General features: G+C 36.6%; 5 protein-coding genes across 5 annotated transcripts; 2 read left to right on the forward strand and 3 right to left on the reverse strand.

Annotated features, from left to right (window-relative positions):
* LOC105109921 (uncharacterized) lies at window positions 1-5,783 on the forward strand. Its single transcript, XM_011004791.1, has 14 exons — window positions 1-323; window positions 2,181-2,292; window positions 2,629-2,741; window positions 3,083-3,205; window positions 3,295-3,512; window positions 3,679-3,754; window positions 3,830-3,916; window positions 4,041-4,121; window positions 4,269-4,301; window positions 4,478-4,531; window positions 4,620-4,661; window positions 4,885-4,963; window positions 5,046-5,116; window positions 5,335-5,783. Exons 1-14 carry the CDS (start codon window positions 159-161, stop codon window positions 5,422-5,424), a joined length of 1,344 nt encoding a protein of 447 aa, XP_011003093.1. The 5' UTR covers window positions 1-158; the 3' UTR covers window positions 5,425-5,783.
* A 3,083-nt stretch (window positions 5,784-8,866) lies between these two features.
* LOC105109923 (phospholipase D delta-like) lies at window positions 8,867-15,103 on the forward strand. Its single transcript, XM_011004794.1, has 10 exons — window positions 8,867-10,025; window positions 10,668-10,784; window positions 11,385-11,579; window positions 11,731-12,012; window positions 12,109-12,177; window positions 12,305-12,452; window positions 12,725-12,873; window positions 13,278-13,427; window positions 13,989-14,189; window positions 14,509-15,103. Exons 1-10 carry the CDS (start codon window positions 9,129-9,131, stop codon window positions 14,800-14,802), a joined length of 2,502 nt encoding a protein of 833 aa, XP_011003096.1. The 5' UTR covers window positions 8,867-9,128; the 3' UTR covers window positions 14,803-15,103.
* On the reverse strand, window positions 14,953-15,978 carry LOC105109922 (plastocyanin A, chloroplastic). The gene has a single exon (XM_011004792.1). It carries the CDS (start codon window positions 15,654-15,656, stop codon window positions 15,150-15,152), a length of 507 nt encoding a protein of 168 aa, XP_011003094.1. The 5' UTR covers window positions 15,657-15,978; the 3' UTR covers window positions 14,953-15,149.
* Window positions 15,979-18,569: 2,591 nt separating this feature from the next.
* LOC105109924 (Zim17-type zinc finger protein) lies at window positions 18,570-19,922 on the reverse strand. The gene is made up of 4 exons (XM_011004795.1): window positions 19,718-19,922; window positions 19,553-19,635; window positions 19,204-19,461; window positions 18,570-19,095 (listed from the first exon to the last, which is right to left on the reverse strand). Exons 1-4 carry the CDS (start codon window positions 19,842-19,844, stop codon window positions 18,904-18,906), a joined length of 660 nt encoding a protein of 219 aa, XP_011003097.1. The 5' UTR covers window positions 19,845-19,922; the 3' UTR covers window positions 18,570-18,903.
* Window positions 19,923-21,107: 1,185 nt separating this feature from the next.
* LOC105109925 (ornithine decarboxylase-like) lies at window positions 21,108-22,609 on the reverse strand. The gene has a single exon (XM_011004796.1). The coding sequence runs from the start codon at window positions 22,387-22,389 to the stop codon at window positions 21,139-21,141; it is 1,251 nt and encodes a 416-aa protein (XP_011003098.1). The 5' UTR covers window positions 22,390-22,609; the 3' UTR covers window positions 21,108-21,138.
* Between the last annotated feature and the right edge of the window lie 405 nt (window positions 22,610-23,014).

The raw sequence follows: 23,014 nt of genomic DNA on the forward strand, positions 1-23,014 counted from the left end.
AAACACGTGTGTGATTCACTCTCATTAAAAGAAATTCCTTTGCCGCTGTGAGTGTCACTTGTAGGCTCTATCGGTAGGGAGTGGGTTTCTTTCCTTTGCTCCTTCCCTTCCTAGTCTCACTGCGGTTGTTGTTGTTGTTGAGACATAGAGAGTGAGAAATGAAAACGTTGTCAGGTTTAAGTCATCTCTTCATTACAATATTTCTGCATAATTTCTCGGCATTTATGGTAATCCCTGCCATCACTGATGTTACAATGTCTGCCTTATGCCCCGGAAGAGATGAGTGTTCACTGGCCATTTACCTAACAGGATTCCAACAAGCGGTATGTTCTGTTACACCATATTTCGGTTTTCTCCCAACATTGCACATGCATTCATCGTTTCTCTGCAGTTCAAGGTCACCATGCCTGATTCTGTTCTTTGTAACATATGCAACACGATTAAGTGACCCTGGGCTCTTAGAAAACGATATCTTGTTTATTTTCCCATCAATCACTTGCAGGCATAAATAGTTCTTTATTCAAGTTAAGACCTTGAAATTGTGGTTGAGGTGTCAAGCATATATTCTTCTTGAATCCAAAATCCAGTATCATGAGGCCACAGTAGAGTATAGACCTTTAACAAGCAGAGGATTGTCTGTCCTCTGTCTCTCCAAATGTAAAGGAAATTTCCTTTCAGTTTCAGCAGATATGCATTTTGGATGTAAATGTAATTGCTGCAATATGTGGAGAAACTGCCAACCGCTACTCGCACCCCACTTTTTCACTCTCTCTGTTAATTTGGGTTGATACAGTCAACTTTAGTGTTACCTTCTTAACTTAAGATGACCAGAAGCCCAAGCAAAAATCTTGCTGAACTGAACCATCAGTAACTCAATCTAAAATGGGCTCACTCAAAACTCCCATGTCTAGAAAAATCTTAAGGTGTACCAAATTAACAGCCTCTTAAGAAGTCTTTAGACTGTCACTGGTCATCATTCTTCAGTTATGGCAAAATCAAGACAAGAAGAGGTAGAAATAATGAAGCCTTTAAAAAGCTGCTGATTTCTTTGAACTAATTATTTCTGGAATGCCGTTGGTTTTGCTGTCAAGTGCTAGTGTTTACAGCAGTGAATTTGACACCCGCTACCTCCCAAACGGTTAGCTACGAGAGTGAGCTTTAAATGCCAGATCCCTAAAGCCTAAACACAAGACACCTTTTTTTCCAGGTTATATATATGTAGGCGTTATATTGGCCGTGCTTTAAGAGCATGCTTTTTATAGGTTTTGTCACGAAGCTTGTGCTTTAGTTAGTTCTTTCTTTATGTTTTGAGAGCACAGAAGAGAGAGATGGAAAAACTGTCGGCATTGAATCATCTCTTCTTGACTCACTTTCTCTACTCCTTCTCAACATCCATGGTGACCCCAGTCGTTAATGTACATTTGGGTGTCGAGAGAATATTATGAAACTTTGGTCTGCATCGTCTATGACAAAAGCTAAATTATACCACCCTCTTGAAACGAAACTTCCCTTGGGTGTCCCCATGAAACGCCTTTTGAGCTCTTTCAAGATTGTAAGTGTTGTCGTTATCGATAAAAAAAAGTTACTGGTGTCTTCTTATCCACAAATATCACCGCCGACGACATGGTCACACTTTAGTCAAAGAGTGACATGCTTCATGTCAATTATTTTTATAATAAATTCTATATTTTATAAGACCCCGCAAATATCTTCATATTTAATAATTTTTTTGTAAAGATTCTATATCTTTGGACTATAAATACCCTTCTTCGTTTTTTTTTTAAATCTTATCTTAACTTTGTAAAATTGAAACATTTTTCCTTTTTTTATATAGATTTATAAAATATAAACTTGAAACTTCATAGTAAAATTCTACTCTTAACAACTAGACCCTGTTCTTGAGAAGAGTCAACAGTGACGCATGTCTACATACAAAAACTCACTTCTTTTTATTTACAACTCCTCCTTGTCTGCTTTTTTTACACTATCATACCATACGATCTTAGGTGGCCACTTTGGCCCGCTAAAGATAGACAGCACATCTCTTTTATCTTTTCGAAGAAAGAAGCAAGATTGGGTGCTCGGAATGTTTGTTTGATGAACTATAAAGAGAAAAACATGCACTCAGAGTGGAAGTAAAGAATCTGTCGTAATCAATAAAGAAGGTTTGTTTTATGCAGATCATAGGGCTTGGAACGTTGGTGATGATGCCTTTAATCGGGAATATGTCGGACAAGTATGGCCGGAAAGCTTTGCTTACCGTTCCATTGAGCCTTGTAATAGTTCCCTCAGGTAAGCATGTCCTGCTCTGTTTTTCTTCCCCCATCAACCAGAAAGATGAAGGGGTTATCTACTGTCAAATGTCAATACGTAAACTTAGTCCCTGTAGCAACTTTCAGCTCTGTTTACCTGTGCCCTTTTTAAATTATTTTTTTGTGAAAATATATTAAAATATTTTTTATTTTAAATTTTTTTTATATCCGCACATCAAAACAGTATAAAAATATAAAAGAAATATTTAAAAAAAAAAACACCGGTATGTAACATAATTATAAACTTCCCTTCATAATTCTCGTAGAAAATATTGCAGGAATTGTACTTCACCAGATATTAAAATATTTATTGCAGCCATATTGGCTTACAGCAGAACGAGGTACTCCTTTTACGCGTACTATGTCGTCAAGACTCTCATTGCCATGGTCTGCGAGGGAAGCGTCCCATGCCTTGCCCTCGCCTATGTGGTAAAGACCCTTTTCTTTCCTGTGATAACAACAATTCGAAATATTTATACTTTTTAATTTTTATATTTGAGCATTTATATTTTTGCTCAAATAAAAAAAATAAAAAGTATAAATATTTTTGCTCAATTTGCTGGGGTGTTTTCATTTCAAGGCTCAATGTTGCAAGGCAAAAGGGCTCCGATTATTTGCTACGGCAGTGCTGCTATTTGTAGGAATCAGTCATAGACACTGGCTAACAAATGGTTGATCCTATACGGAAAACTTGAGATGGGTGGCATTGTTTATCTGCTGGTATGATCAGCACCGGATACTGTCTTAACGAGACTTGTCTTAAACTACAGGCAGACAATGTTCCCGAGGGTCGGCGAGCATCGGCGTTCGGGATTCTTTCAGGCATTGCGTCCTCCGCTTTCGTATGCGGAAACCTTTCCACTCGTTTCCTCTCCACCGCCTCCACCTTCCAGGTATATAGAACGTGCAACCTCTCTCCTTCCTCGCTTCCGTTTTCGATTCTTAACATTCTTTTATCACCAATCCAATTTTTTTTAATCAGGTTTCTGCCTCGGTAGCAGTCGCATCTCTAGTGTACATGAGATTTTTTCTCCAGGATTCCATCATTGATGAACAACTAACGGCTCCAATATTAACTTCTAAGGGGAAACAAAAAGGAAAAGGAAAAGATTATGCTACAAATGAGATTCCAAGTAAAAATGTGCAGATTTTTAAATCAGCGCCTTCCTTGGAGGATATGCTCTGCTTGCTTAAAAGCAGGTTAGTGGTTCCTTCCCTCCGAGTCGAACTTTTGTCTACTGATACTTCAATTCTGTGATGAATATGGCTTTCTATTTGTAACAAGTGCTTAACTTTACCCACAACAGACATTTTTTTCTGAGCTGCTATTGTCGCAGATATTAATATGTATAGTACTCACTTGCAGCATGACGCTTTCGCAAGCTGCCGTTGTCGCATTTTTCTACAGTCTCGCGGAAGTTGGTCTTCATGCTTCGTTACTGGTACCTTCCTAAACACACGAATTAGGCTTACCGTGTTTGTTTTGCTCTTCGTTAGTGGTGACTTTTTCTTTGCAGTATTATTTGAAGGCACGATTTCACTTTAACAAGGACCAATTTGCTGACTTGATGGTAATTACTGGAATTGCAGGGACTCTTTCACAGGTATTTCTTACATTATTTAGTTTCAGTTTTTATAACATTCTCTGTCATTTGTTTCGCATAGGGCGTATGTATATATTGATATCTTTTCTGTTGATCTGAAAAGTCATTGCTCAACAACTTGCAGTTGGTTCTTATGCCTATACTGGCTCCTGCTCTAGGAGAAGCAAGGCTACTTGCAGTAGGGCTCTTTTTTACATGTGTACATGTAAGCACCTTCCATTCTATATAATTTGACTTCAGCCCAACTGTTATTTGGACAGGAAGAATGTCCTTAACTAGTTGTCCAGTCTATTAATCACAGCAACCTTTAAGCCAAGTCGTGTTACTGATTCACTTATGGCATTGGATGCAGGTGTTTCTTTACAGCATTGCGTGGACCTTCTGGGTACTTTTTTTTGGAACTTAACTAGCTAGAGCAATCTTCTTTCCTTTTATTTTCGGATGCTTTTTATTTTTACGATTCAGTAGGCTTTTCAATATCATTCATTGTTTCTGGCATATGCTTTATCTAATGCTTGTCACATGTCTTGACATTGCTAACTTCTTAGCCGATTCTTATAGGTACCTTACGTTGCTGCCATGTTCTCCGTTCTGTTTGTCTTTTCACAACCATGTGTAAGTTCTAGCTTTGTTTGTTTTTATGAAGTTTGTCATCGTTTAATTAACAGAATTCTCTAAACAATGTCTCAAAATCGAATTGCAGATGCGGAGCATTGTGTCTAAGCAAGTTGGATCCTGTGAGCAGGTATCATTCTTACTGGTCTTTCGAGATATTAGTTGGTAGGCTATGCCTTGACAGCAGAGAAAACGAGTTAAACAACAAATGGAGTCGTCTTGCAGTTCACATTAGACGTCCTTCAGTTCATGACACGTCAAGTGTCCTCTTATTAGCATATAGATTCTGTTTGCGAGGTCGCCTTACTTGTCTGAAGTGCCTCTGATGCTGATCATCGTCCTTTTCTTTTTAGGGGAAGGCTCAAGGGTGCATTTCGGGTATAAGTTCCTTTGCTAATGTCATTTCTCCCTTGCTTTTCTCTCCTTTAACAGGTGAGTAGGATTTCATTTTCTTAAGAAATTATTACCAGGCCTTCAAGTAAATCGAAACTAATAAAGTCATATTGTTTTCCAGCTTTATTTCTCTCCGAAAGGGCACCATTCCACTTCCCTGGTTTCAGTATTATGTGTGTCGGATTTGCATCGGTAAGATCTTTTACATTGTTTTCAACTGCAGATACATTTCAGTAAGAGGATTTTATGCAATTCAGAACCCGTTTGGGAATGTGGACAACCGCGCAGGTGGCCGCAGCATTCCCAAGCGAAGCATCCTCGCCGGACCTTGTTAGCTTTGTATCTTAGCTATTAAACAAAATCTTAATTATTTGCTGACAATTTCCATGCTCCTTGACAATTTTATGCAGATGATAGCCTTCATCCAGAGTCTCATGATAAGGATCGCTCCTCCCATTGCAAATGAGAAGGTCTGTAATTCCAACTACGTGGATGCCTAGACATGAAAATGGTTACTCAAAAGACAGCCATGGCTTTTCTGGTTTTAAGCTGAGCCCTAGTATTTATTTTTATCTACAAAACCTCCCATTCTTGCTGGGAATTAAGCACTAGAAACCGAGATTAGAAGTTCTGGAACCCTGGGTCTAGTCTAGCTACATTGGACTAGTGACCAAATGTATGCTCTAAACCACTTCTTCTCTAGACAAGAACCTTCACAAGAGAAGACAGCACGATGCCGGAGCTTACATCCTGGAAGTCATTGGTGACAGGTGCTGACAGTATAGTGTGTATCACGATCTATGTGTTGGTGACCCAACAATTAACAAACCGACGGCATGTAATGGATTATTATTATTATTATTATTATTATAATGATGATGATTATTTCCTCCCAAAAAGTCAAGAGAGACGTGTAAACCAGATACTATCAAGTTAAGCAGCTGCGTTTGTTTTGCAACTGATTTTGTATCTACAGTGCAACAGTAATAAATTAAACTATGTTTTTATACAACGAGTTGTATTAAAAAATTAAGTTTGAAATATATTTTTTAAGTAATTTTTATATATTTTTTAATTGAGTTTAATAATTAAATTATGTTTGTTTTTTATTTTAAAAGTAATTTTTAAAAAATTTAATTTAATTTAATTTTTTTACTTTAAATTAATTTTTTATGTGTTCAGATAATTTTGGTGCACTAATATCAAAAATAATATTTTTTAAATTTTTTTAATATATTTAGAAATAAAAAATACTTTGAAAAGTAACCACAATCATAATTCTATTAAATGATATCAAAAATAATATTTTTTTAAACTTTTTTAATATATTTAAAAATAAAAAATATTTTAGAAATAAAAAATACTTTGAAAAGTAACCACAATCATAATTCTATTAAATATTTTATACATATTTTTTACTATATATATAAACTTTAACTATATTTTTACTAAATATACATGTAAATCCAATTAATTATATCTAATTATATTTTTTAAAAATTTATTTTTTTAACCCACCACTGCAAAAATTAACTCAAAAACGAACATACTAATAAAAAGCTGGTTTTGTTCCCCGTAAGCGATTCTTGGCCATTATTGTTAAAAGCTGGATTTTTTATTTTTTGAGAACAAATATATTTTTTAAAGTATACAAACACAAATAGAAATATAATACAAAATAATTACTAATATATGCTTGAAAGTATAATAATTATTTTTTAAAAATATTTTTTATTTGAAAATAAATTAAAATAATAATATTTTTTTAAAAAAATTATTTTTAATATTAATATATATAAGTAAAAAATATATAAAATTTTTTAAAAACAAAATCAATTCAAACGGTCACATACACAGGGTCCACTCCCTGCTTCCCTTGGCGTCCCCACATCATTTATTTATGTCCCCACTTCTGCATTCTTCAAGTAAAATCTATCTTCAACATCTTTTTTATTCGGAAAAAACCCATTATATGGTCTTTTTTTTCTCAACAATATATAAAATAAAACCTTGAAACATCAATTACCCCCCCCCCCAATATATTTATAAAAAGATTCTCTTATATTCAAATTAAAAGATTAAATTTATAATTTAAGAATGCAACATCCACCTACTATTCAATTATATTTAATTATTAGAGGTATTTAAAAAAATTGATTAACTAATTAAACTAAATATTCTTGACTCTAAATCATTTTTTTCTTTTCAGCCGTCCCACCCCTCACTCCCTCCATCCCACTTCTTCTTTATCTCTCTCTTTTATGTGCTTTTCTCTCTCATTTTCTCTCATATGTTAACATTAAATATTATTTATAAGTTTTGAATCCTTGACGTCACATCTTGACTACCCCACACGTGTAGGATTTTGTAAATAACATCGAGGGAGAAGTTTTAGGTCCATGGCTATTTGAGAAAGAAATAATTCTTTTTAACGGTCGGAATGTATCTCTTGCCCACATCTCACTTTATTACTCCTATAATCAATGAATCTCATTTTAGCACTCATGAAAACCTTCACAAATCTCTATCGGTTTTCAATTTTTTTGGTTTTTAATGCTAAAAAACCAACCCGAATAAAACAGAACTAGTTTGGTTTAAATCGGTTGTCAATTCGGTCCGAGTTATATTAATAAGAAATACTATTTTTATTTTTTGGTTCGATTGAATTTTTGAATTAAAACCGGACCGTGAACACCCTTGCTAGTGACAACATTTGTTAGCAACCCGAATTTCTTTTTTAATTCTCTTAAATAAAATTCAATTTTTCCTTTAGCCGCATGCATTAGAGATCAGACCATAGTTATTAAACTCGGACCGGTCTGATGGGTCAACTAGAGGGCCGAACATGTTTGAGTTTGTTAAAAGATCGGCCAGTGCAACGACCCAACCAAACCCGGTAGGTCAATTGTGACCCGATCGACTTGAGTGAGACCCGATGTTTTTTTTTTAAAATATAGGATTTAAAACCCATTAGTATATATACTCTATGTTCTCAAGAAAAAAAGTTATGTGTTTTTTAATATGGGATAAAAAATCTTTTAGTTTAAATACTTCAACTTTAAGTTATGTATTTTTTAATATGGGATAAAAAATCTTTTAGTTTAAATACTTCAACTTTAAAGGATAACATAATATCTTTTTAATGTGGGATTTGAAATCTATTAGTATACTCTATGTTTCCAATAAAAAAATTATTTTTTTTTCAATATGGATTTGAAATTCACTAGTATATACACTCTATGTTTCCAAGAAAAAAAATTATATTTTTTTAATATGCGATTTGAAATCTATTAGTATATATACTTTATGTTAAAAAAAAACTATATTTTTTCAATGTCAAATTTAAAATCATTAGTATATATACTCTATATTCACAAGAAAATAGTTATGTTTTTTTAGTATGAGATATGAAACTCATCAGTATATATATTTTATGTTTTCAATAAAAAAATTATATTTTTTCAATATGTAATAAAAATTCTTTTGGTTTAAATACTTGTACTTAAAAGTTTAACTAATATCTTTTTAATATGAGATAAAAAAAAATTTAAAATATTATTTTAAACTTTATTATTTACAATATATATAACCTATATTTATATGGATTTTTTCTTAATTTTTTTATATAAAATATTAAAACTTTAATTTGTTTTAATTTTTTCGGATTGATTCAAATTAATCTATAAAATTCGAGACTTAACTTTTTAATTGGATGAATTCCAAATCGAATTTAATAATTATTCATCATTATGATATAAATAAAAAGGTTATAATGGTATTTTAATAGAATGAATAAAAAACTATAAAATAAATTTTTATTATTTAAGATATATATATATATATATATATATATTTTTTTTTTCTTTATCTTGATTGCTTCTGTCTTCGGATAACAATCAACACGATGTCACCAACTTTATAGAACTCAATCATGACACCATCTAATTAACTTTCTGCCGTAAGCTAGATTATTATTAAAGAGTTAAACACAAACACAGCCATTAATATAATCCAAGTGTCACAATCTGCTCGCAAATTTTCTCCTCCGATTCTTTCTGCACTCTTCTAGCCATCAGTTTAATCCCTGTTTGGCTTCGCCGGAGAAATCGAGGAATATTCCACGATAACACGGTTACTATAGTTACATTTACTTTAGTGCCCGACATTTTTACATTCCTCGGGAAGGTTTTTCAGTTCTTTCAGAATGGAAGCAGCAGACGATAATCCGAAGACAGCAACATCGATTCTCCATGGAGACCTTGATTTAAGAATAATCGAAGCTCGAAGGTTACCAAACATGGATTTAGTATCAGACCGTCTTCGTCGATGTTTTACTGTATTTGACACGTGTCGGGATCCATGCTCTAAAGAGAGAAAAGAACAGCAACACCGCCGCCACAAGATCATTACAAGTGACCCATACGTTATGGTTGGAGTATCGGGTGCAAGAGTCGCCCGCACGCGCGTGATTTCGAACAATCAAAATCCGATATGGAACGAACATTTCAAGATTCCTTTGGCTCACCCGGCTGAAAAGATTGAATTTTACGTGAAAGATGATGACATGTTCGGTGCTGAGTTTATAGGGATAGCAAGTGTTGAAGTAGAGAAGATCTTGTCAGGTGAAACGATCAAGGATTGGTTTCCCATAATCGGATTATACGGAAAACCGCCAAAAACTGGATGTGCCCTTCACGTCGAGATGAAATTTACGAAATGTGAGCAGATTGATAATAAACTCGGTGTTGAAAATTGTTATTTTCCGGTGAGGCATGGAGGGAATGTTACCCTTTATCAGGATGCGCATGTGCTGGATTCGAGCTTGCCAGAGATTGAATTGGAGAATGGGAATTCGTTCAGGCATGAGAAATGCTGGGAGGATATATGTCATGCTATAGTAGAAGCACATCATTTGGTTTATATAGTTGGTTGGTCGATTTATCACAAGGTAAGATTGGTGAGGGAGCCTTCAAAACCATTGCCGAGAGGTGGGGATTTGAATTTGGGAGAATTGCTCAAGTATAAATCACAAGAAGGTGTGAGAGTTCTGTTGTTGGTTTGGGATGATAAGACTTCTCATAACAAGTTTTTTATTCGCACGGTATGTGTTCATTCTTGAATTTGGGTTTTTAATTGACTCTTTAATTTATTTATTTTAATGAGAAAAATGTGTTCTTGGATTCTCGTTTTAATTGATGTTTATGATGAGGTCCTGATGGGAAAAGACAGAGAAATAATTGGTGATGGTGATACTTTGTACTGGGATTTGAATACTACTAGAATCTTGCTAAATTTGGAATTTGATACGTGTTCTGGCATTCTTGAGTTTGGGTTTCTTTTTGTCTGTTCATAGTTGGTGTTTGATGGGAAAAGGGTTTGAAGTTTTATACTCTTTGATTCTGGTTTGTAATTGATTGTTTTATAATAGGGCTGTTGATGGGAAGTAAGTTATCAGTTTGCTGTACTCTTTGTGCCTACTGGATTCTTGCTTAAATTGGACGCATGATGTATACTTGACATTAATTGCTTGTAGTTCAACTGGCTTTTCATGTTTATTTAGGGGGTGTGGTGGACTTTTTTCTCTTTTTGGATGAATAGTGGATTTGTTATATAATCCTGGTTTGGTAAATTTTATTAAGTACATTGCTGCAGTTTTGGTGAAAGTGATTCTATAATTCAGTTATCGTTGGTTCAATTGAGATTTGAGATTCTTAATCTAATGTTGAAAGGGTGTTGCTTGCAGACTGGAGTGATGCAAACTCATGATGAAGAGACCCGGAAGTTTTTCAAGCATTCTTCGGTGAATTGTGTACTGTCGCCGCGTTATCCAAGCAGTAAGCTCAGCATTTTCAAGCAGCAGGCATGCTTAGTGTTCCACTTACTGTTCCATCATTTTTTTCATCAATGAATAATTATAAACACTGTGATTGTTTTGATAGCTAGAACTACTTACTCATCTCTGTGTGGTGGTTTGTTGTGTTTCTGGCCTTAGACGGGAATATTTCTAGCCACATCTTTGATCATGCTACTTTCTCTTGTTTCTTAATTTTTATTAAGGGCCCAAAGGAAAATAGGTATACCAGAGATCGAAAACTTACTTGAGCATACCTGTTTTTTTTTTTTCCTTGTGCAATTCAGAGTGAATTATTAACAAATTTTCAAATTTAGACAGTGTATCAAAATGTCTAAATGGTAATAAAAGCTGGTTCATTCTTTAGCCAGGTGATTCTTGACAGATATCTGTTGTCTATGTGTAATGTCTATCATTGTCAATATTACTGCAAAATGGGAAAGGATGTTATCATAACATTATCTAATCAAGCATATATTTCTTTGATGTTGGTGATGCGTGAAATTAACTGGAACTGCCTCTATAAGTTTAACATCCACAGATTTCAGTCTAGTTCTTCTGATCAAACAGTATCTTTGCTGACAGCTTTATCATGACATCTCTTTTCAGGTTGTTGGGACCCTCTATACACATCATCAGAAATGTGTAATTGTGGATGCACAGGCATCTGGAAACAACCGGAAGATAACTGCTTTTATAGGGGGTCTAGATCTTTGTGATGGCCGCTATGATACACCTGAACATCGGTTATTTCAGGATCTCGACACTGTATTTCAGGATGATTATCATAATCCAACATTTCCTGTGAGTATTCAATTTCTCTGACAAAAATAACTATATTCTCACACTGCGATGAATATTCATGTTCAGGGTTTATGTTTAGCATGCTCTTCCAGATCTCCTGGCTCTCGCAGAGTAAACTATCTATTTACCTTGTTTGTTCTTTAAATGATAGGCAGGAACAATGGGCCCAAGGCAGCCATGGCATGATTTGCATTGCAAAATTGAAGGGCCTGCTGCATATGATGTGCTTACTAATTTTGAGCAGCGATGGAGGAAAGCCTCAAAATGGTCAGAGTTTGGACGAAGTTTTAAAAGGTCAACGCCTTGGCGCGACGATTCATTAATAAAGTTAGAACGGATCTCATGGATACATAGTCCTTCCCCATCAGTCCCCGGTGATGATCCTAAATTATGGGTGTCCAAGGAAGATGATCCTGAAAACTGGCATGTTCAGGTTCATTAGCATGCACTTTCCTTTGCAAAGCTTTTGTACATTTAAAACAGTCTATGTCAAATTAAATAATCATCAGTGGCTCTACTGAATTGACAGGTTTTCCGATCTATAGATTCGGGATCTTTGAAAGGATTTCCCAAAGATGTTTATCGAGCTCAAAAGCAGGTTGAATTTCTGTAGACTGAAAAAAAATTTAGTACATGGCCTTTCTGTTGACTGGGCATGATCTTTAACACATTTGAATTTTGACATTACCATAATTCACTAATTCTATCTCATCCTTTTGTTGCAGAACCTTGTTTGTGCTAAAAATATGGTCATCGACAAGAGCATTCAGACAGCATATGTTCAGGCAATCAGATTAGCCCAGCACTTCATATATATTGAGAATCAATATTTCCTTGGGTCATCGTTTGCGTGGTCAGAATATAAAAATGCAGGTTATTTCATCGTCTGAAGATACTTTTCGCATAAGAACAAAAACATGGTTTCTTAAACAGATCACCTCATCTCTACTGTGCATATAAACTCTGACAGAAGCGTATGTCTGCTTTCATAAACTCATAAACCTGGCTTTGAAAACATTTTAGCTTATGATTTAGGGTCTAGATCATAGTAATTCCTGTTATGTATTTGACTTTCATATCTGCCTCAGAAATTTTAATGAAAGGGCACTTTTACTTTTATTTTAATCATGTTTTGGTATGATTAGGTGCTGAAAATTTAATTCCTATGGAGTTGGCATTGAAGATAGCAAGTAAAATAAGAGCAAAGGAGAGATTCGCTGTTTATGTTGTGATACCAATGTGGCCTGAGGGTGCTCCCACTTCTGCCTCTGTACAAGAAATTCTCTTTTGGCAGGTAATTTAACATAAAAAATTTGTGACTTCATTGAGTGCAAGTTGAGAACACTGCAAGCGTGGAGAGGAAGATCCAAAAAGAATTCTCATCTGTTTTTAACTCGCATTTTGAGGAAAAAATAATCTGAACATTTTGGATATTTGAAAGTCGACCACATTTGCGTTGCTTGATATGGAGAATGTTCCGGATAAACATTTTGTATTTCTTATTGCATTTTCAGCTGCTATAGTGCTATGCTTTCTGGTGGTAAAGGCAATTCTACAAATCTCCATATTTTGCTGTGTTTAATTTCTTGAGTCATATATGACAGTCATAAGTTTTATTTCCACGGGGAGAAATCATGACCTGCTTAATTTTAATTGTGTATTTTAACCATGCGATTAATGTGTCTTTTTATGTTCCAGGGACAGACGATGCAAATGATGTATGAAGTGATAGCAAAAGAGTTGAAATCCATGAATCTTGAGAATTCACATCCACAAGACTACCTAAATTTCTACTGTCTTGGTAACAGGGAACAAGTGCCAGGTTCAGACGGGTCTGGCGACCAGACGGTAACAGTACTAAATGGAACTTACTTTCCAATTATATAATTATTAGACATTATTTTATAAGAAGATATAAACTTCTGATGAAAAAAGGATTGTTCGGTGTCCATTAAATGGGGAACGTGCAGACTTAATATAGTCCAGGAACCTTGTAGTTTAATCAAGTAGGATACCCTGGAGTACAAGGAAAGTTCCCTACTGATGAGACCAATTTTCTGTTACTACATGCTTATAACTTCGCTTTAGTGTGGCATGTCGCTAAAGTTTTTACGATCATGATTCAAAATTTCATTTTGTGATTACTGTTTATTTTTCTGGATCGAGAAGCCTCGGCATTCCATCTACTGCCTTGGATCTTAATTAAGGTCTACTGAGGGATAACCGGAACTACCAGCTAATTAAGGGTTAATTCTATGGATGGTCTGCATGATGGATAACTGATCTTCTTCATTAGTTGCATCTTTCCTTGTACTTCTTTGGAATGCATTGTGGATTTTACTTGCCAATTTGAAGGCGTCATATATATTCCTTTGTGGTCTTAATAATTTTGCTCTGACCATTTTTCAGGTTTCCATGTCTCAACAATTTCAACGGTTTATGGTTTACGTGCATGCAAAGGGAATGGTAGTAGATGACGAGTACATAATACTGGGATCTGCCAATATTAATGAACGATCTATGGCCGGTTCAAGAGATACTGAGATAGCAATGGGCGCATATCAGCCTCATCATACGTGGAGCAATAAGAAGAGACATCCACTAGGCCAGGTTTATACCTTCATTATAGTAGTTTAAACCTTAAATCATTTAAGAAGAGACATCCACTACGCCAGGTTTATACCTTCATTATAGTAGTTTAAACCATAAATCATTTAAGAAGAGACATCCACTAGGCCAGGTTTATACCTTCATTGTAGTAGTTTAAACCTTAAATCATTTATAGTCCTTCAGTTTTATTGCCTTCATTCTACGATATCCCAGAGGAGGCCAAGTCAATAAACCTGTCTTTTGACATATTCTCATTAGATATGCTTTTGTAAGAATTTTAACCTTGGTTAGCTGATCAAGCTAATTGATGTGTCTTCAGGTATATGGGTACCGAATGTCTCTCTGGGCAGAACATTTGGGGCTGGTTGATAACTTGTTTAAAGAGCCTGGAAGTTTGGATTGTGTCAAGAGCGTGAACAAAATCGCTGAAGATAACTGGAAGAAGTTCACGGCGGAGGATTTTACACTATTGCAAGGACATCTTCTTAAATACCCTGTGGAGGTTGATGGCGATGGCAAGGTAAGCCCTTTGCCAGGGCAAGAGACTTTCCCGGATGTTGGTGGTAAGGTGCTTGGAGCCCGTACAAACCTTCCCGATGCATTAACTACATAGGTTTCAGGGTTTCAGTTCTGTTATCCGTTTCATGTGGTTTTACCTCGCAGCTTATACTGATTCAAGCAAGGTCTAGGTCAGCTGTGCCAATTTTCTGTGGGCTACCAATGTACCGTAATACCAATTTTGAATTTATTTAATAGGATTATGAATAAAAAGATTAGACTGATGAAATTTGCATCACAAAAACTACAATCATGTTGATTAAAATTTAAAGGCATTATACAATCTTGGTTCACCCCATATATTCTCTCATTCCCACCATTAAGATTTATAAACTCTACTATCTTCCAAAAAATAAGAGGAGAAGCATGGGATGATCCCTACAGATTCTTCATGTAATTAAACTAATTAACGGTAACTTTTCCCACCATGCCAGCTCCCTGATGAGGAGAACAGTAGAAGCTGTATTCACCTTTGTTACTCAAGGCAACTTCGAAAGTCTCTCCTTTGGCATTGAGGAGATCCTCCTCACTCATGGAGATTTTTGACGCATCAACCCCACTTGGAATAGAATCCTCGTCGAAGACAATGTTGTGTGGGAATCCGGCATTGTTCTTGAACACGATCTTTTCACCAGAGGATATAGAGAACTCGCTGGGAACAAAAGCCAATGATCCATCGTCAGCTCCAAGCAAGACGTCGATGGCCATAGCATTGCTAGCAATCATTGCGCTAGCAGCGGTGGCGACAACGGCAACACCAACGTCTTTCATTGAGGCCTTGATGCTGAGCCTTGGGAGTGGAGAGGCGGAGACCTTGGCACTGGCACTGACTTTAGCACTGGAGGCACTGCCTGCCTTAAGACCAGTGAAAGATGGGATTGAAACAGCAGCAGAGGTGACAGTGGCCATTCTTGAGGTTTTTTGTTCTGGTTTTTGCTGGTATTGTGTGCTGGAGGCGATTAGTCAGAAGGGGGAAGGGAGTCTGGTTGGTTTTAAAGCGTGATGGAATGCAAGTGTGAGGCTAAGGTGTGAGAGGTTCATGTTGTGTGGTTTAGATTTTGTGATGAGATAATGTATGGCGAAGAGGATGGGCAGGGAAAAGGGGTTATCTGTGAGGACTGCTCTCATTGGCTGGTTTGGATGTTGTTTCCTGACGTGGCGTTGAACGTATTGAAGTGAGGAGGAGAATGGGAGAGGTGGGAGGTATGACAATCATGGAAAGGATAAGCGTTTGAGTTGGACAAGGAAACTGCTCTTTGATTTATACCTTATCTTGAAATCTCAAGATTAAATTATTTGCCCTTTGAGTTAATTACCAAGGAAAAACAATGCTTATACTTGCTATTCTTCTCTTAGACTTCTTTCTATTACTGAAAATAGATATAAAATAAATTTATATTCTTCTTTTTTTGTCTTGAAATAATAAACAAACACAAGGTAAAATCATAGTTTTTCTTTTCCTGTGGTTAAACTCTTTAGCCTCACCACGCCCTAAAAAAAAAATCAGTAGAAAGGAAACAAAACCTAAACTAAAAAATCATTGCTAGCTTTCAAACTATCATTTTCAGTGCAGATGCGTGCTTCTTTTCTCTTTTTTTTCTTTTTTCTCGCCCACAACTGCATACCAAATCCCATCATGCGCTCCAAACCTACAAATACGTGATGGATATGTCCCCTGGCAGATATTTTTGCCAATCGCAACCATTGTTATGTGGCTCAGGCAAGCATTAGCACCCACCACCACGAAAGGGCCCATTAAGGGCAGATGATAATCAATCCATAACACCCAGGCAGCAATACGAATTGTGTTTGGTATTATAGTATATCTTGCTTTTTAAAAGTTTAAAAATATATTAAAATAATTTTTTTAGAATTTTTTTAACCATAGTAAATCATAAAAAAACACTAAAATAATTACTCTTTAAAGTAAAATACATTTTTAAAACACCCACAAAAGCATCATCAAAATCAGCAGCCCGTGTCTTCAGCACAAATAACAGTAAATTTAACCACAAGATGCTGTTTAACCTACCTTTTTTCAATCTGTACAGCACTACATTAACTTTTGACATTCATTAATCAAGCTACATTTATGCTAACATATAGAGGGAAGTTGAATAAGTAGATGGGGTAGCAATTAAGCGGCGCTGAAAAATACTATAAAATATATGATGTCGTGAAGCACGTAAATGAACAAGGATGTTAGAGCTCACACGGGAGTGATCAGACTGGAAGACAATGCGCTGCAACAATCCAAGGCCTGTTTCACCTTCAAAGAGACCCTAAAAATTCCTCGCAAGGATCTAATAGTTGAGAGGACGAGCATAAATGGAAGAGCGTAACTACATGAGTGAACCATTCGTAACTTCTTGTACTCGCATTTGCAATGTACTAGCTATGTACTGCCTATGTACTACATACGCAAAGATATTCCAGGTATCTTTCACGTGCAGATGGTCCTACTCCTACCAAAATCCAAACTAAACATGAAAGATGTCGACGCTTTTTGTAGCCCATCAAATAGGCCCATTGATTGATTAGAGCAAACTGAATATAGAGATCGAACAACCACCTTATATAACCTGAATATATACTGCTAGAAAATAAAAATTTGGTAGGTCTTGCAAGAAATTCCTGGGGAAGCTCTGAAGGCAGGTCTATGTGAAACCATTCCCCCGAAATCCCAGCTACAGAAGGCACGGTGGAAATTTAGAGTTTAGCCACATTGACTCAACAATAATTCCGTCCAAGGAACAGCTTGATGCATCACACCGTAGCGCATCCTATTTGCCAGATGCTTAACAGAGTAGTTTCCCGTTAGTAATTCTGATAAACTACAAAGCAATTTACTAATGCTTCATCCAACCAAGTACTATACATCTGATTTTGCAGTCACTAACCACCAAAATTAGCAAACTTTCAAACCATGACTAGAATTATTATGAAAACAAAAGGGGGAACTTGAAAATCCAAAACACCAGTTTCCACTCCGGATCTAGTTTCTAACCAATATTCCCAGCAGAAATGGCTGTTCCATTCAAATAAGAAAAATGAAAGAAAACAAAGAAGACAGGTTTGATCAAATGCATGTCCACTAAAAACCCATTGAAAAACTAAGTGATTCTAAGCACTGCAAATGGAAACTAAATAAATAAGAGCATCTCAACCTGCTTGTCTTTCATTATAACCGAAACCTGACCTGCCCCAACTCCTTGCTCACAGAATCTCCATCTCAAATATTGACAGCTCATTCACTTAGTTTGACATTTATGGACATTGCATAATATTACCAGAATTTTCTCTCAAACGTTACATCTCAAATAACCGAAACCACACTAGTACGTGATCTGGCAAACATCTTTCTCCAATCAGACATCCTTAAGTCGCAATAAATTCTTTTTCCAAGATTAACTGCCTTAATATCATCAAGGAAACTATCAAATAAGAAATAAAAACTGCTATTACTTCCACGTTGGCTTTATTTGACCTCCACTGATATGTCTCCAAAGCAAGTACATTACAGGCTTAGGTACTCTACATTCTAGAACATCAACCAAATAGAACAAGTTCCTAGACAAGATGGCAAAATAGTGAACACTTAAACATGATCTCTTCAGACTGCATTTGCGTTAATCCTCTATCCTCTTATGATCTAATGATAAAGTTGCCCTAAAGCCAATCACATGAATTTCAACTAAAGGGCCATGGTGGCATATCAGTACTTCAACATATATGAAGAAAAAAATTGACTAAGAGCAATGAGAACAGAGATAACGAAATCTCAAAACATAGACTAGAAGTTTTGCAACTCGAGAATTTGAATAAAATAAAATAAACCCATCACAACTTATACAAGGTTACCAAAATTACAGTCTCACAAGGTTACCATTTAACATGTCCAATGCCTGGTCTTTTAAATACCATCAACAACATTTTATGCAATGCTTGATAATGAAAGTTTTTTCATTATAAATATCCACCCCTAAATTATAATAGTCTATTCGGCTCAAAATGAAACCTCAATTATTATTAATTACACTACCACACCAGTGAGAACCAATGGCAACAAGAAAGAACCTCTATACAGCCCCGATATGCTCCAGTTCTGAGTATATTAAACATAATGTACATCACAAGATCAATCATTTTCACCTCTTTACATCGGAAACATGTTGCCGCCGCCATCCTGATCCTGATGATGATCATCATCATCATCCATATCAAACAACTTGAATCCACCATCCCACTTTGCATCTCGATAATTAAAGCTAGGGTTCACGTAGCACTTCATCTCGTGAAACAAGTTCAGATTATCCACTAGCTTATGAAACACATTGCAACCACAACACTACAAAACACAGCAAAAAAACATTAATTAAATTAAATTCAACACGAAACCCTAGCATTCCAAAACAAATAAGCAACCAAAAATCAACGAACGCCAAGCGATGATTACCTGAACGAAGACGGTGCCGTCAGTGTAAGCATGGGGATTGATAGCGCGAGTAGTTCTCTGACCACAAACATTGCAAGTAAACGCCACGCGCATTCGCCTGCGTGGTGATTTCGTGAAGAGAGACCACGGGAGAGTCGAGACCTTCTCCGTATTGGATCCGTCCTCGGCTCCAGCTGGCACTGAAGGTCCTTCCATGCCTGAACCTGTAGTCCATCCTCTCACAGATGCCGCGCTCAATACCAATCCCATCGCCGCATCCTAATTCCCAAATTACCCCAATAATGGCATCAATTTACCAATTTGACATCCAATTAAGGAAAAAAAATAAAAAAGAGATAAATATTTTTACCTTGGAGAGAGTGGGGTTGTTGAAGAGAGGGACGATGCTGGAATCATTAGAGTTGGATTGGAGATCCGAATCTTTGTTGTCCTCTGAATCGATAAAAAGAATTCAATTCACTTACAAAAAATAAAAATGAATTGTAGGAATCGGAGAGAGAGAAACGAGACTTACTTTTTGAAGAGGTGTGGAATCGGAGAAGTCTAGGAGGGGAATTCAAGTCCTTTCGTTTTGGAGAGAAGAAGGATAGAGGAGAAGAGGAGGATGAGACGATTGCTGCAGCGGAGCTCAGAGTTTCCATGGTGATGAAGAGACGTGGGTGATTTTTTTATTTTATTTTATTTTTCTATAAAGACACCTGTGGAGAATGCAGAGTGCTGAGGGAGGGGGATTTAATTATCAGGCAAGAGTTTCTGGACCGATGGGTTTTGTGTGGCGGTGGTGTCTAGTTGGGTTTCATTACTGGGCCATTTTTATGGGCTAAACTCGAAATGTTTGGGCTACAATGGCCTCTTCGAAGCCGAAGTGAACAAGTGCTGGCTTTATACAGGATCCATAGTTCGTGGTTTCTTAATCAACAACTTAGCTTGTAAGAAAAAATCAGTGTTTGTAAATTAATTTTCTCGGAGATAGAGAGATTTTTGGAAAAAATCATGTTGTGTTTTTACCATGGTTATAAAACCTAACACGGTATAAGATTAGAGCTGCGGGTTGACCGAAGAGTTAACTAATAAATTCAGCTTATAATTTAAAAAAAAAATTAAAACATGCTATTTCAACTAGAAAAAAAAAAAACTGAAAACAATGTTGTTTTTTATTAAAAAAAAACACAGGTTTTATAGCTATAGTTTTCGCTTTTAGAGATTTGAAAGGAACATACGAAAGTACAGTCATGGAGAAATGCAGAAAGTAATTAAATTATGTGGTTGCAAAACCATCCCTTTTTTCTATCCAGATTCTTTGAAAAATACATTACAGTATATACATACAGCTTTCTAGTTCCTACTTGATTCCCACTCTTAGACAGTTGTATAAATGTTGGATACAATCCAAATCAATCCACCTCTGAGCAAAAGATGCCAGAGTGGGTTCAATATTCACTGCATTGATCCTAAGACTCTTTCATTTAAGTCATATATATATATATATATAAACATGCATGTAAATTAACATATAGTAAAATAAAAGTTCATCATGCTTTTGTCAATGTCCAATATTCAGTATTATTGTTGTGCAGGTTTCACAACAATATTTAATTATTATCAATATATGATATGTCTTAATGGAATAAATGATTTGTGATTATCATATAAAGAAAATAAGTAGTGCAAGAAAAAAAAGAAATAAACGTTGTGTGTTTCAAAGCATTATTCAAGGGAAAAGAAGTCAAAACGATATTCTAATGCAAGAGCAATGTGATTACACAGAGAAAAGTTACTGTATTAAAACTTAATATATAGTACACTATTTTATTCCATATACGAATACAGGTCGATTCTCTATTTGAAGATTTTCCGGGTTACAAGGGAGACCAAAATAAAAAAAGAAAAAGAAAAAAAGCAACCTTTTATTCCCTCACACCAACCAACATTCTGCTAGTTCATATTCGAGGAGGCAAGGTGTGTCAAGATGGCTGCTGTGTTGAACCCATTGAAACTTGACCCAGCAGCTGCCGTATAAGCACCCATGTTAGGGAAGACAAGCCAGTCATTGATCTGCAATTCCGGCAACTGATGACCCGTCAAAACCGTGTCAAGAGCATCACACGTTGGTCCAAAAACCGTCGAACTGTAAGCTCTTAACCCTTTGCACGTGAGATTCGCACGATTGGAATTGCAAGCCAGAGGCGTGCAGGTGATAGTTGCATGATCGTATAAAATACAGTTCATGGAGCCGTAAATACCGTCATTAATCCAATACTCTCTTAAGTCACCTCTGACACGTTTTCCTATAATGTTGGTGGCTAACGTGAAAGCCGACTCAGCAAAAAACCGGCCCGGTTCAGAAATGACTGTCAAGCCCGGTTCGTTTGGGAAATAAGTTTGGAGGGCGGATTTGATTGCTGTTGCTGCTTCATCGAACTGGGATCCGGCCGTGAAGCCGCCTCCAATGTTTAGTATCTTCATTCTAGGCATGCCAAGACGAACTGCGGCTTCAAATACAGATTTAGCCGAAGCTATGGCTCCTTTGTATGCTCGAGCATGTGTGGCTCCGCTTCCTATGTGGAAAGAAACACCAACTACATTGAGCCGAGCAGTTTGAGCGGCTTGGAGAAGAGGCGTGACTTCTTCAGGAAGTGCGCCATATTTGGGACCTAAGGGACACCTAGCTCCACTGTCATCAGGGGCTTTAATCCGAATGAGCAATGCACACTTCGAATGCCATTTCCGAATCTTGTCAAGCTCTTCCTTTGAATCAAAAGTAGTTAAATTAACACCCACACTTGCAGCGTATTTGATGTGGGATTCTTGCTTGCACGGATTAGCATAGACGATCCGATTCGGGGAAACTCCGAGGGATAGAACGGATTCGATCTCGGCCCGGCTTGCACAATCAAAGTTTGAGCCAAGAGCCGCCAACGAACCAAGGAGAGCCGGGTCAGGATTGCACTTGACGGCGTAGAAGGGACGTACCATGGGTAGAGCCATTGTCCACTTGTCCATGAGGGCAGTGACCTCTCCTAAATCAAGGACGTAAAAGGGCTCTTTGGTTTCTTGTTTTTTGGAGATTATTGACAGCATAAATTCAGTCAGGCCATTTTGTGATATGGTCGTGACCATCTTCCCCTTAACACCCGGTGCACCCAATACTACACCGGCGTGGGGGTTCTTAGGGATCGACCCCATGCCTGAACTCTAAAGGCTCAAAGAAAATACGAAAGAAGAAGAGGATTTGAGAGCTGAGGAAGGGCTTATACTTCGTGTGTATTTATAGAGATCATAGAAAGAAACAAAAGTCAGGACACTTGTACGATTGCATCACTATTTCGTGGGAAAAAAGGAGGGGGGGGTGAATTATTGAGTTCCCTTTTGAGCTCCAAAGAATCAGCACAATTTTTCTTCGCATAAAACTTGTTAGGAGAAGAATATCAGTTATACCATACTTGTATATTAGGTGCTTAATTAAGCTAATGTTGGCTGTTGAAAGAGGGGGTCGTTTGAATTAAGCAAGAGTTTTGAGTTGATTAGAACTCAAGTGGGCTCAGCTTTCATGGGATGTTCAAAACGATTCCATGCGCGGAAGCAACGCGTTGGCGGAGAATTGGACTAGTCCAGGTGTAAAAGGCCTGATTCTCTCTCTCGCCCACTCAAACTTTTGGTTGTCGGGTTGGGATACAAGAGAAGAGATTCGAAGGGAGGATTATGACCATTGGATGATGGTAGGAGGGACTCGTTTTTTATGTTTTTTTAATGAGAAAGGGATTTGTTTTCTCGGATGGATTCATCCCTTGCATCATTCGGAGCAGGTGTC

This window comes from Populus euphratica, unplaced genomic scaffold (assembly GCF_000495115.2).
Source record: "Populus euphratica unplaced genomic scaffold, PopEup_1.0 scaffold236.1, whole genome shotgun sequence".
Classification (NCBI taxonomy): domain Eukaryota; kingdom Viridiplantae; phylum Streptophyta; class Magnoliopsida; order Malpighiales; family Salicaceae; genus Populus; species Populus euphratica.